Raw genomic sequence first — 14,830 nt, 5'->3', positions numbered from 1 at the left:
CTGCTCAGAAACCTTGTGGATACAAGAACACCAGTACGGGCAGGCTCACCCTGGAGGGGCTGCCTCTGTTTCTAAATGCATGTGCCATGTGAGCAGGAGAACAGAGAAACTGGGAGACACATGCAGGTATGCCTGTTGGTCCCCTCCCTGCACACATGGACCCAGGAGAGACTCCTGATTTTGAGGGTTCAATGTAAGAAACCCAGAAGGGTCTTTAGAAAATACTTTGTACTTACTTCCCTCAGAGTCAGGACTCCCACTTTAAAGTGTCTCAGGGTGTTACAGATGTGGGTCTGGTGCTTGGACTCTCCTTTATCCACGTTGTGCTGAAACTCTGGGTATTCTTCTCAGACTACTAAGAGGATGAAGTTGTCATTTCTAATTTGAAGTTGGCCATCCAAAAGTCCAGGAATCCTGCCAGACTCCCATAGATATTTCCTGTCTGTAAAGGCTCATGTGGCATCCAACCAAACTAAAATGCCTTCCTGGCACAGTTGTCTTTCAACTCGTGCCATGTCTGGCAAACCATTTAGGTTACTGGACACAATGTCCCTTCTCCACACCGCAGGGCTTCCAGCAGACCCCAGCTGAGGTGCCCGGTGTGCTTGTCTTTTTGCCCTGCATATGACTAATTGCTGTCTGCCTTTTCAGCAACAAAGCTGAGCCTTGAGTGCAGCGTGGACCTCCTGTTCCTCATGGACAGCTCGGCAGGGGTCACGCTGGAAGGGTTCCTGCGCTACAAAGCTTTCCTCAAGAGGTTCCTACAAGCAGTGATGGGCCAGGACTCGTCAGTGAATGTAGGGGTGGCCCAGTATGATGACAGTGTCAGGATACCTATTGGAGTGGGCCAACACAAGGATGTATTCAGTCTCACAAAGAGCATTGATGCTTTGAATTTCAGTGGAGGAGGAGCCTTGACAGGCAAAGCCCTGCAGTATGTTGCACAGCATGGTTTTAGAAGCACCCCAGTCTTTGCAGATGCTCAGGATAACCTCCCACACGTGGTTGTCTTGCTCACTGACTCCAAGTCCCAGGACCCAGTGGCAGAAGCTGCTAAGTATGCAAGGGACCAAGATCTCTTCTTGATTGGTGTGGGCAGCAGCTTCATGAGAGCAGAGCTGACCAAGGTGGCTGGCAGCCCGAAGCAGACAATTGTCTACTCGAACCCCCAGGACCTGTTCAACAGGATCCCAGAGCTGCAGAGAAGAATCTGCAGTGTGGGCAATCCTGAAGGTAAGACTGTGATATGGGCATTGCAGGACAAGTTTGTCAAACCGTGAGGAGGTCTGAACTCCCCTGGGGAGGAGGGAAGGACAGAAGGATGAATGTCCTGGTTTTGTTTGCGTCAGTCGCAGATCCAGGGATTAATCTTCCTTCACTGCTTTTTATGATGGTATGAAAGGGTCGTAGCTCACCCTTCGCAGGCAGTGATGGGTAGTGATGAATTTTGCCCACCGCTTCCCCCCTCTGCTTGCTTTGGTCAGAAAGGAGCACATACCTATTCTGAAAAAAACCTCTTTGCACTTCCATCCAGGCTGCCAGGCACAGTCTCTTGACTTGGCATTTGCAGTGGATGCCTCGTCTGGAGTTGGTCTGGAGAATTTTCTGCAGCTGAAGAGCTTTGTCAGGAGCAGCTGTTTGCACTTCAGTGTCAACCGGGATGTCACCCAAATTGCCCTGGTGATATATGGCAGGAGAGCTCACACCGTGTTTGCTTTGGACACCCACACAAGCAGTTCAGCTGTCCTCCAAGCCATTGACCGGGTGCCTTTCCTCGGGGACTCAGCCTCTGCTGGCAGTGCCTTGCTGCATATTTATGGTGAGGTGATGACCGTGCAGAAAGGAGCAAGACCTGGTGTCCACAAGGTGGTGGTGGTGCTCACGGGTGGAGGTGGCATGGAGGATGCAGCCGCCCCAGCCCAGCAGCTGAGGCACAACGGCATCTTGGTGTTTGTGGTTGTCATTGGAGATGCACAGAGGGACGTGCTGCTGAGGGTTGCTGGGTCTCCCGACTACCTGGTCCACATCTCCTCCTATGAAGACCTGCAGTATTATCAAGACTTTATCATTGAAAGGATCTGTGAAGGTGAGAGGACATCCCATCCTCACTAAAGAGTGGGGTGCCACCAGCTGTTGTTACTGTAGGTTTTCTGGTGCTTTACTAAGTGAGCTCCTCTTTTTCTGATGTTGCTTTAAACCTGTGGAATTTGCTGTGCATTACTTCCCTTGCAGTGTTGCTGGGGGATCTGAATGGGACACGTTTCTGCAGCCAACACTGTTGATTCCTGAGTAAGGTCTCTGCTGTGTTGTTCATCAGGTTTGTGCCCAGGTGTTGTGAAGTGGGTCTGAAATCTCATCACTCCTCTTCCTTCTTTGTGTCCTGCTGCTGAAGTTATCGTGTAGGCTCTTGAGATTTTATTTGTGTTGCACAGGATTTAATCCTAAAATCATAATCTGCCCATTTTGAAGCCTGCAGTCTTAAACTGAGGCCTTCAGATAACATGTGATTAATTTTGTTTGCAGGACCAAATCTTTATCTCCAAAGCGAGGAGAAAGAATTGTCAAATCTTCATGTAAAAGCTCATGCTTGTGCAAGAAAAAAAAAAGTGCACTTTCTTCAAAACTTCAAGTCCTGAGGGCCAGTCCCCAAGCTGGGAAAAAATGGACTCTGATACCAAGTTTTGAACATGTGCTGAGTGTGAGGGCTTGTGTTTGATGGAAGTCAACTTTTCAGAAAGGATGGCAGCCCTGTTTTGCAGACATTAGTGGTGGAGAAGGTACATCTAGTTGAGGTGCTGTGCCTTGTTTCTCAATCAGAATAGTCAGAGTTTAACATCTAGCCATTTGCTCTTGTTCTGTTTTAACCTGTTTGTAAGATCAAGTGAAGAAGTATGTTGAGCTTCAGCACAATCAAAGGTCCTTTCCATCTTTGGGCGTGCTGGTGGCTCCTTCAGGATTAGAAGGAACTACAGCTCCATCTCTTTGGAGCGAGGAGCCCTTCTCCTGGCAGGCTGTGCAGATGATTTCTACCTGGAGCTTTTCAGTGTGCTCCTTTTGTGGTGGTATTTTCATCTGGGTTATTATAGAACCAATCTACTGTACCATGAAATTAAGTACAATGACACAGATGATGGGGAAGAGATGGCAAGGTTCAGTGAGTCAGGGTAATAACATCTCATTTCCTGAGGCTGAATTGCTGCTTTCATTTCATGTGCAGGTAATCGCTGTTTCTACTAGATAGGCTGGGACCAAGGGTGATGTAAAGATAAGCCCTTCATTCAGACTTCTACTCCCAGGTCCAAGACTTAATAACAGAATCATTGTCTGTGAAAGGACTTGAAAAAAATTTGAGTCTTGATAGAAGTATTTGAGAAAAAGACCCTTGCCTCTGGACACCTGGAATAGTGTATTTATTCTGAGGCTCAGCTGAAAAGAAACCAGGAAAAAAAATGATCCATGGTCTGGGAGAAAAGATCTCAAGCATTAAATATATATGAATCTGATAAATGGAAGTACAAACTCTTGGGATTATCAAAGGGTATAATCCCTGAAGTGCAAGAAGCTTATTTAAGATGATACGGTGATGACAGTAGGCTTGAGTTCAGAGAAATGGTGTCTGGGCAGAACAGCATCACTCCCCCAGACAGGGGCTGCGAGGTAATGCTGTGGAGCAGTTGTGGAGGGAAGTGGTGGGTGCATGACGTGTGGAGCAGAGCACTGTGGAAGAGCATTCTGGGGAGCAGCCAGCACCTGGAAGGTGAGTGCTGTGTCCAAGAGATGCAGCTTTCATTGCCAGTGGCTCTGCCAGCCTGCAGTGGAAGCAAAGGTGTCTGTCCCTGGGGCACGCTGTTAGGCAGGACCCCACCTGAGATGTCATGTGGTGGTAAAATTGTTGTTGAACCCAACTTGGCTCCATAAAAAATCAAGAGGAACTAAAGATTGCGACGTCTCAACTCTGGGATTTGACTGTCCAAAACCTGAATTTCAGTGATGATATTGCCAGTCTTAGGTGTAGCTTGAGAGTTGATGTGCACGTCTTGTTACCTGTACGGGGAGAGTGAGCACGGCGTGTGCTCCTGATGGACAGGGAATAGAATGTATATTCTTTCTCTTTCCCCTTTTCCTCCTCCCTCTGTGCTTTTCTACCATGGAGCAAGGGCAAGGCCAGCAGCTCCAGACTCTCCCCCAGTAGCTGTTTGGCAGAGGAATTTCACACCACTACCAGCACTGTGGTGGTGTTGCCAGCAGACTGGAGGTGAATCCCCCGGGATGGTGCTGCTTACCCTAACGTGTTCACAGCAAGGCAGCCTGAGGTGCTGCCAGCCCTGCTGCCAGCTGGGGGGAAAGCTGTCACATACTCCATGAGAACAGGGCTAATAACAGCTCGGGCTGTGGTTACAGGCTTTTCTCTCAAAACTCCTAGAAATTAAGCCCAGAAATTTTTCTGTGTTGTTTGCCATTCATACCATCTCTGCTTCCCAGCTGACTTCTTGTCCTTGCTCCTCTCTGGTGGAAGCTTAGGCTCTCTCCAGGATAAAGTGAGGCTTGAACTCCAGTGGTGTTCAGGGTTATAAACTGGAGCAGGGCACATGCCTTGCTTTACACTGACAGTGTCTGGATGTGGGGTCTCAAAGGTGCTTGTGTGTTCAGTGCACAGCTCTGAAAATGCTTCATTTTGCTTTTCTTTGATATGCAGCCTAACATGTCACTCTTTTAAGCTTTATTAGGAATATTATCCTCCAGATCAGAACATCTAGTAAAGCTGTTGCTCCTCTTCTCTAGGTTAACCACAGAGGAGTTTGTCCTCTGTGCCAAGACAGGGTTGTGAGCCTCTGCCATGTTAATGTGGTTTTGCAATCCCATTAGCCGTAGGTGACATTTTTTGGTGTCTGGGATATGCAGCTGCTGTTACTTTAGCAGTGTTCCTGATGGATGGGATCCTAGCCATTCATACCCTGCAGATGTGCCTGAGCCTGCTGTTCTGCTTGTTTCTTGCAGAAGCAAGGAGCCCTGTGAACCTGTGCAAACCCAACCCGTGCATGAACCAGGGCGTGTGCATCCTTGGGCCTGGGAGCTACCGGTGCGAGTGCCACGGCTGGGAAGGACCCCACTGTGAGAGCAGTAAGGATCAGCAGCTGGCAACCCCAGCAGGTGTCATCCCTTCTGCCCAGCCCCTCTGAACGGATCCCACGTCTCCACCTCTCCCCCGGGCAGAGGTGTGGCTGTAACTCTTGGACAGCTGTTTGGAGGCTGAGTCTTGGTGCTGTTGGGACCTCTGTCACATGGAGAGTGGAGAGGTTTGGGCTGCTGAAGGGAACAAGGGCTTCTCTCAAGAAGCTGTGCCCTGCTTTACATGTTCACTAAGTGAGTTGACTGTGAGGGGACCTGAAGAAGGTCTAATAATTTTTATAATCTTCACAGAATCACTATGGTTGGAAAGGAGCTCTAAGATCGAGTCCAACCATTATCTAACTTGCATCTTCTTCCATTCTGTTCTGTTCCTCTTTTCCCTCTGTACTGCTGGAAGAAACAATCCCTGTGCCCCTAGTGAGATGTTCTCAATTAAGTCTCTTTTTCCCCCTAGTACTGTGCTCTTCTCCAAAGTCCAGGAGTTCTGACTCACGCCATGGCCTCTAACATGTGCCAGCTAAGGCTGTGTGGGTGCTGCTTGAGTTGTAATGGATGGAGCATGAGCTTATCCCGTGGCCCTAAAGCCCTTCTCCCACGCCTGTGTTTCTGTTCCACAACAGGAGTTCTCCGGGGCGATTCTCCAAGATCTCTGGTCCTTCCTCCACAGCCCCATGTGCAGCAGAGCTCAGGTGGTGTGCAGAGCTTCTCCAGAGTCCCCCGGCACACCAGAAGACACGTGCATCAGAGACACTGACACAGATGTGCTGAGTGCTCCAGTTCCCTGCCTGGGAGCCCTTGCTGCCAGCCACCCCTGTCCTTGGCAGTGGCTGAGTTGCCATTCACAGCTCCAGCATTGCACAAACTGGGCTTCCCAGTGCTCTCTTTCTTTTTTAATTGAAGTAAATATTTGTGCTTAAATATTTATTATTGGCATTTTGCATTTCCTCATCCAGATTCTAGTGTTGTGTGATTTTTCTTTTTTTTTAAATTTATTTTTTTAACAGACTTCTTGAGAGGTCTTTGGTGTACTCTGAAAATATGTAGAAGTCTGAGCAATTCTGGAGTTCCCTGCTGAAATGGGGTGATGTGTATTATGTACAGGGAGCCAGGTGTTGGAGTGAATGGCTTGTTACAGGCTGGAGGAAGGAGGGAAGAGGAAGGAGAACTCATGATGAGCCTCATTGTGTTTTGTAAGTTGTCTGTACCTCTGTCTCCTCTGAATTTGTTTGGAGTGATCTAATATGGTTTAGCTTCATAGGCTTTTTGTAGCTGCATATTTTTGATAGGGAGGGGTTTGAAGAGGATTGGATTGGAAGAGTATTCAGTGGTTTATGGAACTGTAGGGCAGAGCTGTGACAGTTGGTGTGTGTTGCTGTTTTCAGCAGGTGTGTTAACTGTTTTTCTCCTAGGTTTGAGCCAGGTCAAATCCAGTTGCCTGTGTTTCAGACACAGCAGGTAAGGGCAATCCTGCAGACATTGCCAAACAAATGTCTGGGCTCTTGTAGTCTCTGGATGGAGCCACAGTTTGTACCACTCTGCTGGTCTCTGAACCTTGATCTGTCTAGTTTGGGGTTTAACGCCATTCCTCCTTTCCCAGCCTTGCATTTATTTGCCAGCCACAGTGATCTGGAGGAGAAAGGACCAGGACAATCTCCTGAGCAGCTTTGCATGGGTCTGGGAGCAGAGCAGGGCACTGCAGGTTGGAGGAGGAAGAGGCTTGGGCCTCTCCTCCCATATCTCATCCAGCTTTTCCTTTCTCCTCCTCCTCCTGGTCACCTCTTTGCTCTCTCTTTTGGTGCATATTTTTATCTTATTCTTCCTTTCTTGCCCATTCTAGGTCAAGTCCCACCTCTTCTTTTTGGTGCTGTTTCTATGGCTCAGAGCTTTGTCATGTTGCTTTGCTCTCCTTTTGGTGCTGGCTGGGGAGAGCAGCGTGCTTGTCCTGGCCTGAACCCAGACAGATGAGCTGAAGGGCATTTCTGCCTCCCTTTGTTGTTCTGAGCTGATCTTGTCCTCAACACAGCAGTGCTCTTTGCAGCACAAGCTGTCCTCTGGTGGGCTGCGGTGTCTCACGTGTCTCCAAAGAGAGTTTGGCCACATGCCTGCACCCTTCAGAGCATCAGCCTCACTGGATCACTGTATCAAATTGCCCATGAAGATGTAAGCTTTACGTAATTGCTCCCCCAGGGCCTGTGGTTCACACTGTCCTGTTGTTCTCTGCTGCCTTTCCCATGGCATCCATCACCTTGGGAGAGCAGGAGCAGCTCTGGACAGGGCCAAGGCAGAGACATAACTGTGACTGCCAACACTTGTGAAAATATCATCTATTGTTCCCAGAAGAAGAAAAATCCCTTCACCCAGATGTCCTGGCCCTGTGTTTGAATAGTAACATTAGATGTACAAAGAGAAAAACAAATTACTCTGCAGGTTTGTTGTCAAAAGAAGAATGGTCTAAAAGCTCTCTTGGGGCTGAAAGCTGGCACGGAGACAGCAGCAGCACTGTTGTACCTTGTGGGAGAAACCAGGCTAGGACAAAGGAGAATTTCCTCTCTCTTTTCACTGTCACTTCAGTAGATTGTCTGTATCCTAAGGCATAGCAAAATAAAGGCTTACTTGAAGGGCTGACATTTGGGATAGAAAGGGAAACCAATCTATTAATGGTCTCTTGTGGGGAGGATGACACAGAAGATGTGGTTTGTGTTTTATGGTGTAGAAGCACCCTTGGAGCTGGCTGGATTCCAGCCAGACTGCTCTAAAAACTCTCCTCACCCTCCCTGGGCATCCTCCATTGTAAGAAGGGTCCAAGACAGCCACTTCCCCCCTTGCTGCCCTGTTGGGTTTGCAGCTCCCAGATAGTTTCTCAGCTATAGTTGTGTCCAAGAGCATCGTTAATTTGCTCCTCACAGGCCTTTGTCCTCTGCAGGATCAGTGTTCCCTCTGACAGGAGCACATTTACATTGTCTGGCACAGCTCTGGAGCTGGGATGTGCTTCCTGAGGTGCTCAGATCTTTTCCTTGTACCTCTGTTGCCTGCAGCATAGTTGGTACAGTGCTGCTGAGAACTTTGCCTTGTGGCAAACAGGGTTTGGAGTAACCTTTGTAAGTTCTTTTGTTTTAATACATAGCTAGTACGTACATTTTTAGAGTGTGTGGACTTGTACTGGGACAAAGGATGCTCGCCTGGCTCCCGAGCTGGGGGGACCCTGTGTTTGTACCATCCTGCTGGTTTTAAGCAGAGAGAGACAAACCTCTCTGTGCACTCAGGAACTGCAGAGTGCAAAATCTCATGCTGGAGACAGCATTTTAATGCTGGATGGGGTACATCTAGCCCCATGCATCAGTTTCTCAGGTAGAGGTGGTATGAAAGATCAGAAACTCATGGAGGAGTTTCAGGAAAGCTGGTTCGTAAGGCCAGCCCTGAGCCTCTGGGTGCTTCTGGTTGATGTCTTGGTGCTCAAAATGCCCCAGGGTTCCTCATGCATCGAGGAGCTACATGTGCTGCGACTGTGACCTTCCTTCTGGATGCAGCTGGTTACTGAAGGCTTGGATCGTTGCTCAGATGGTGTCTGGCAGTGGCAGCACCCACCAGCTCTTAAACAGGATGAAGCACTTTGCAAGGTAAGAAAGTGGTGGGGCGTTGGGAGGGGACAGGAGAAGCCAAACTGATAACAAAGGTCAGGATATCTGTGATGCTTTTGGAGACCTGATGACCTGCTGATCACCCAGGCAAGCAGGACACTGCCCAGCAGTTGTTGGAGCTGTTTTCTTTTCCTTTCTAAGAATGTGAGTTGAAGATCCTGGCTAATTTCTATGCCCTTTCTCCTGCAAATTTTAATTTAAAAAGAGTAAGTAAGTGGCTTGAGTCTCTGCCATGGTGCCTTATAAAATTCACTCTCAGATTTGCTTTGATTCGATCATAAATGCTTAATGAGAACCTACCTGCTGGGGGCTCGTTCCCCTCGGGCCGGGTTGCTGTTTGAGGCGGGCACAGCCACCGAGGAGGTGGGGTCCCTGCAGAGCCAGGGCTGATCCTGTCTGGCAGCAGGGGAGCACAGGGGACCTCGCCTGTGCCAGGTGGTCACCAGATGTCTGGGCTGCTGTTGCTGCTGGAGCTGTGAATTACTCTTGCTCTGCAGGACTGCTGGATGCACCTTGGCTGGCTGTGAGCCATGTGCTGGCCTCAGGCAGAGTCTGTTCCTCCTTTAAGGAACTGGGATTTAAGTATGTGCCACAAATGTCACCACCCTTAACAGTAACAATAGGCATTCAGTTGTGTTAGGTGTCTGGTGGCAGTAGGAGCTCTGTCCCCCTACATGGCTGTGTCTTTGGGCCCAGTCCTTCAACGTGGTATTTTGTGGGATGAGACTGCATTGGGTCAAGCACAAGGGTCTTGTGGTGCTTGGGTGAGCAAACAGGCAGCTGTGTTTGCTACCATGGTGCTCCACAGGGATCATCGCCCAAGTAACAAGGGATAGGACAAGAGGAAATGGTCACAAGCTGTGCCAGGGAGGTTTAGCTTGGACAATAGGAAGCATTTCTTCACCAAAAGGGTTGTCAATCACTGGAACAGGCTCCCCAGGGAAATGGTTGAGTCGCCATCTCTGGAGGTGTTTAAAAGACATGTAGGTGAGGTGCTGAGGGACATGGTTTAGTGGTGGACTTGGCTGTGCTGGGTTAATAGTTGGACTCCATGATTTTAAAAATCTTTTCCAACCCAAATGATACAATGATTCTGCAAGAGGCAGAGGTGTGCTGGGGCCAGCTGGAGCCCATACTGAGGTGCTGTGAAGCATATATAAAAAAAGCATATATAAAGCATAGGCAATGGGCAGCTTCAGCTCACAAAACCAGCAATCCCAAAAGGAGGTGTTCTTTTGGGATTCCTGGGCTGAGATCCTGACAGGGCACTAATGGCCTTGTTGGCAGGTTTGTGTCAGTGGGTGGGCTGGGGAAGGCAGGGGAGCAGGACCTTTCCCAGCACTTTGTCCCATAGCTGTGGGGCCTTCCCAGGCTGGCAGTGCTATGGCCACCAGAAGCTATTTCACAGATGTGGCTTCTGTAGACCGTCCTCAACCTTTTCCTTTACTAACTCTTTTCCTTCCTTTCCAGCTGAACCCCATCCTGGTTTTCCCTTCAGTGGCTGCAGCAGGGACCAAGCATTGCACACAGTTGCTATCTAGTGGCCAGAGGGAGGTACTGGGTGCATTCCTCTCTTGGTTTTGTGCAAGAGGACTCTGCTACAGAGACACAGGCAGGAACTTGTTATGTGTATCATGCAAATTGTCAGGGTTAGTGCTGGTTTTCAGTGGGTTACCTGCCTGGATTTTTTTTTTCTTGAGGGTGTAGTCACTCTAGAGGAATAAATTATTTAAGATATAGTCCATTGCAGTTGTAGACAGCATAGCTAAGGAACACTGGAGTAAATAACAGTGCTGGAGGGGGTGGTGGGGTGGTTTTGCTGTATTTGAAATCTCCTGGAAAGTAGAGCAAGGAGAAGCCATGTCACAAAGAAAAAACACTGCTAATATACTCAACATTTTATTACAAAACCCTCTAAAGCGCCACTTTATAGGTCACAGTTACAGTAAAGGAAATGCCTTCATTAGGGAAACAATGGGGACACAGGGACCTTTTTTAATGTTTCTTGTCTTGGGAATATGTGTTGCTCAGGACTTGTCGATGCTTACCAGCCCCTGGTGGAGAGAGCCCAACAGGACTGCTGAAGCTGACTGGGCTGTGGTGGGGAAAGCAGAGCTACTCTCATCCATCCCTGCCTCAGTACCACTGTGAAATGTCTGGACAACTCCTGGAGGATGGCAGCAGCATATATGGTGAGAGCACGGCACTACACATGTATTCAGGGTGTAGAGAGGGTCTCCTGCCAGCTCATCATGGGTCAAAACAAAAGCTTTGTGGTGCCCATGGCCTCCCTGTGCTCTGCAGAGAAAAGTCCCCTAGGTCCTGAACCAGAAGTTTGCTCGAGTTTTTCCTGTGTGCAAACCTTGCACGAGGATGGGCCTGACAGCTGGGGCTTGGGTACTCCTGAGACCTGGGGTGAGAAATTCCTCCCATCTGCACCACAGTGGGGACTTTCAAAATAAAAAAAAAAAAAAAAACAAAAAGTGAGGTCACCTTGCTTGCCTCCAAGTGCTTTGTTGCACCCCAGCTCCATGGTAGTGCCAAGCAAGCCCAGAGCCTCTCATTCCCCAAGTGCCACCACCAGCTCCAAGTGTCAGTGGCCCCCCAGTTGCTGGGCCTTTGTGCAAGGAAGGAGCAGCCCTTCAAAGAGATGGTGTGGGTCCCATCAAAGGTGTTCAGGGGTTAGGAAGGTACAGCATTTTCCCTGTTTTTCTTTACCCTGGGTCTGGGTGCTGCTCATCAGTGTAGCTGCAGGACCTCAGGAACAACCCAGCCAGGGTACCAGTGCTACTTGAGCTTTGCAGGGTTGGAAAAGAGCTGCAGCCCTGGCACAGTCAACCCAGTTGTGGAGCCTGAGCTCCAGTGCTGAAGGACCATCAGAGGAGACAGGCAGAGGTGTCTCTAGGCCATCAGGCATGAGAGAAGGTTACAGGGAGGAAGGGGTGCAGCAATATGCCTTCAATGTCTCTAAGTTTAGCAGTCTCAAATGTCCAACATCTCTCATTAGAAAGCTTGGCTAGGGCAGAGAGAGGGGGCTTTGTAGGCCACACTGTCAGGGCCCAAAGGTATTAAGTTCAATAGTTTGGAAATGAGGGTGACAGCACCAAGGTGGCCAGCAGCCCACCAGAGACATGGCCGTGCAACCTCTCCTGCCAGGCCTGGAGGAGAGCAGATTGTACAGCTGTGGCTCTGCGAGGACCAGAGGGCATCAGGAGAGCTGTGCCCACAGCTGGAGCACAGGGACAGCTTTACCCTCCTCCCCCAGCACAGGGCAAGCCCTGAATGACATGCTGGGGTCCAGCTTCCCCACCCCAGACTGAACAGCCCTGCGACTCTGGTAGATTAACAAACCTTCAGATAGGATGATTTTTTTTTTCTTTTCAGAACAAACTTCTGGGGTGAAGCAGACCAAGATCTTAAAGAAAATTAACTGAATCTTCTTGGCAGATCCTCTTCGCCCAGAGCTCTTGGTGGCACTGGTGTGTAACACAGATTTACAGCATGAGAAGGTGAAGAGGAATCTTCCCCAGTGTCCTGGCAGAGCTCCAGCGGGCTGTAGGACTAAGCACATGCTGGGATGCATGAGGACCAATTAAAAATGTCCCCTGGACAGGCTGCTGTGTGCTTCTCTTTCTTGTCTCTAGCATCTCTTGACTGAAGGCTGGATGGAATGCAGCTGAGTGATGACTGGCAGCAAGACAGGTGAGATTTCAGTGGACTGCAGTTTGCCATGACAGGTTGAAAACCACCAGAGTATAAAGCACAGCAGAGGCCCCTTCTGAACCCACTACTACTGTCACTAATATAGAAACCTTAATAACTCATTGATAAACCTTCAGAGTAGAAATACACAGAAACACTCCTATGTACAGTAACATTCTTGTTTACATCAACTGGGTTAGGAATTTGATGCAAGGATTGCCACTGGTGGTTATTGTTGTAGCTACATGATTGGGACTTGTCTGGAAAGAGCGAGGTCATTTGGGATAACTCGTCTCAGCAGCTGCTGACTCCATTGCTGCATCTGAGCAGTTGGTGCAGGGTGGAGGAGGCTCTTGGTGTGGGTTGTGGTGCACACCCAACCTCCACCTACAGATGATTGAATCCCCTTGGCCATGCACGGCCAATTCCAGTCTTTAGTCCATCTCTGAAAAGCGTGGTTCTAACTAGCTCCCTTCTTCTCCCATTCCTGCCAAGGAATAAAGGCAGATTAGTCAAAAGGTTAAGTCTGGCAAGTCACAGTAGCTGTGATGTGCACAGGAGCAACTCAGTCATCTGGTAAGTCAAGTGGTTTTGGCCACAGCATGGGCCAGGGATGTCTTTTCAGTTATAAGCAATACACATTAATTTTAATCACAGCTAGGGCAGAGGTGAAAAGGCCAGAGCAAATCCAAGCTGCCCTGCTCTGAGTGGTGCTTGGTTAGGGGTACTTCCCAGATGCCAGAACCCCCATCTCAGCCCTGTCCCACCACAGCTATGAGGGAGAAGCAGCAGCTGTCCTAGCTGGGTTTGTCTCCCGTTACCTTTGCTTTCTGTAGCACTGTTCCCTTCCCTGTCACCATGACGGATAGGGGCCGGTTTTTTAAAGCTGTTGCTGAATTGACTGGTGAGTTCTCGGCACTGTTTGCTGGAGTGGCAATTTTTGCCTGAATCTGCAATAAAAATAGAAATGGTAATGATGTCAGACTCCCAGAGGAGCAAGCTGCCTTTCCCCACCATCTCCAAGTCACAGTCACACCCTGCTTGAACCAGGCAGATTCTTTTCAGTGACATGCCAGTTTTGAAATACCACTAGGATATGTGTGTCTGGTGTGTTTAGGCCTGCTGAGGACTCAAGCACAGGTGAAGAGCAGGCCTCAGGTGGTGACCATCTCTGTTTTAGAGGTTCCCCAGAGGAATTCAGATGTCTGGATCTTCCCACAAAAATTCCCACCCCCTTGGCTTAGCTGAGCTGGGTCCAGACCTGCATGGCCCCAGAGGGTGTTGTTCAAGGTCCTGCAGGAAAATGCAGTCACTCTCCTGAGCCCCAGCCCCCTTTCACCTTCCCATCGCTGCTGTCCTCTGGTTATTATATTATTGGTTTAGGTATATTAGTAACATAATCCATACCTTTATATAGGATTACATATTATAATAATATGCTGCTGTTATATTGTTAGTCAGGCTGAGGTGGTGTGACTGCCTGGCTGCTGGAAGGCTGTGTGCCTCCCGGGGTGCTCCCCACCTACCCGAGGGGCTGCGTTCTCCAGGTGTGTGGTGTCCACCGCCGTGCCCAGCGTCACGGGGCCGGACTCTGCCTTCTTCAGGTTCTCCTTCACCTCCACCAGGCTCAGCTCCAGGTCCACTCTCCGGCTCTCCTTCCTTTTGCATTCTTCTTCTATCTCCTTCAGCCTCTGCTCCAGGCTCTTGTCTGTGAAGGGAGGGATAACTTGGTGCTGGCTGGGGACCTGGGGAGCTCATGAGGGGAGCAAGGACCAGGGCATGTCCTGTAAATGTTCCTTATGGTTTGCCCCAAGAGGGACTGTGACAGAGCAATCTCTTGCTGTAGTGCAGTTTGGGTTACATGGTTTGACTCAGAGAACCAGAACTCCCCTCTCCCCATTCTGGTCCTGGTTGTGACAGGTTCATTGCCCCCTCCTTCCCCATGGTCCCACCGTGGCTCATTTCCACACATCACCCTTTGCCATGCTCTACCTGTGCTGCCCCCGAGCATTTCCTTCAGCTCCCGCCTCTCCTTGCGCAGCTGGGTGAGCTGGCCCCGGATTTCATCCTTCTCCTTCTCCAGCCTCTCCTTCTCCTCTGTGAAGCGCTTCACCTCTGCCTCTGTCCTGTTCTTGCCCAGCTTGGTCTCCACGGCGGTCGCTGGAAACAACCCACCAAAACAAGCTCAGGCAGGGGAAGAAGCAGGACAGAAAACATTTTTGGGTGCTTGGAAATGGAATGAGCGATGCTCTGGAAAGTCACCACCCAGAAGTCTCATCAGCCCCTTGGGCACCGTCAGGCTCCGGCATAGCAGAGCAAGCTGAACCGTGGTCCAAACCTCACGGCTGGAGCAGCACCTC

General features: G+C 49.6%; 2 protein-coding genes across 2 annotated transcripts; one reads left to right on the top strand and one right to left on the bottom strand.

Moving 5' to 3' along the window:
* Positions 1–651: 651 nt before the first annotated feature.
* LOC103776146 (von Willebrand factor A domain-containing protein 2-like) lies at positions 652–6,545 on the top strand (the record flags this gene model as incomplete). Its single annotated transcript, XM_008943641.1, has 5 exons — positions 652–1,233; positions 1,535–2,086; positions 4,999–5,121; positions 5,751–5,782; positions 6,540–6,545. Coding segments are annotated over 5 exons (1,295 nt in total), but the record flags the coding sequence as incomplete, so codon positions are not given.
* A 6,045-nt stretch (positions 6,546–12,590) lies between these two features.
* LOC103776144 (actin filament-associated protein 1-like 2) lies at positions 12,591–14,630 on the bottom strand (the record flags this gene model as incomplete). Its single annotated transcript, XM_008943639.1, has 4 exons — positions 12,591–12,957; positions 13,292–13,420; positions 13,997–14,178; positions 14,463–14,630. Coding segments are annotated over 4 exons (506 nt in total), but the record flags the coding sequence as incomplete, so codon positions are not given.
* Between the last annotated feature and the right edge of the window lie 200 nt (positions 14,631–14,830).

Source organism: Merops nubicus, unplaced genomic scaffold (assembly GCF_000691845.1).
Source record: "Merops nubicus isolate BGI_N331 unplaced genomic scaffold, ASM69184v1 Scaffold37407, whole genome shotgun sequence".
NCBI lineage: Eukaryota > Metazoa > Chordata > Aves > Coraciiformes > Meropidae > Merops > Merops nubicus.
The sequence above is the reverse complement of the archived record's forward strand: the minus strand, read 5'-3'. Positions and strand labels throughout refer to the sequence as shown.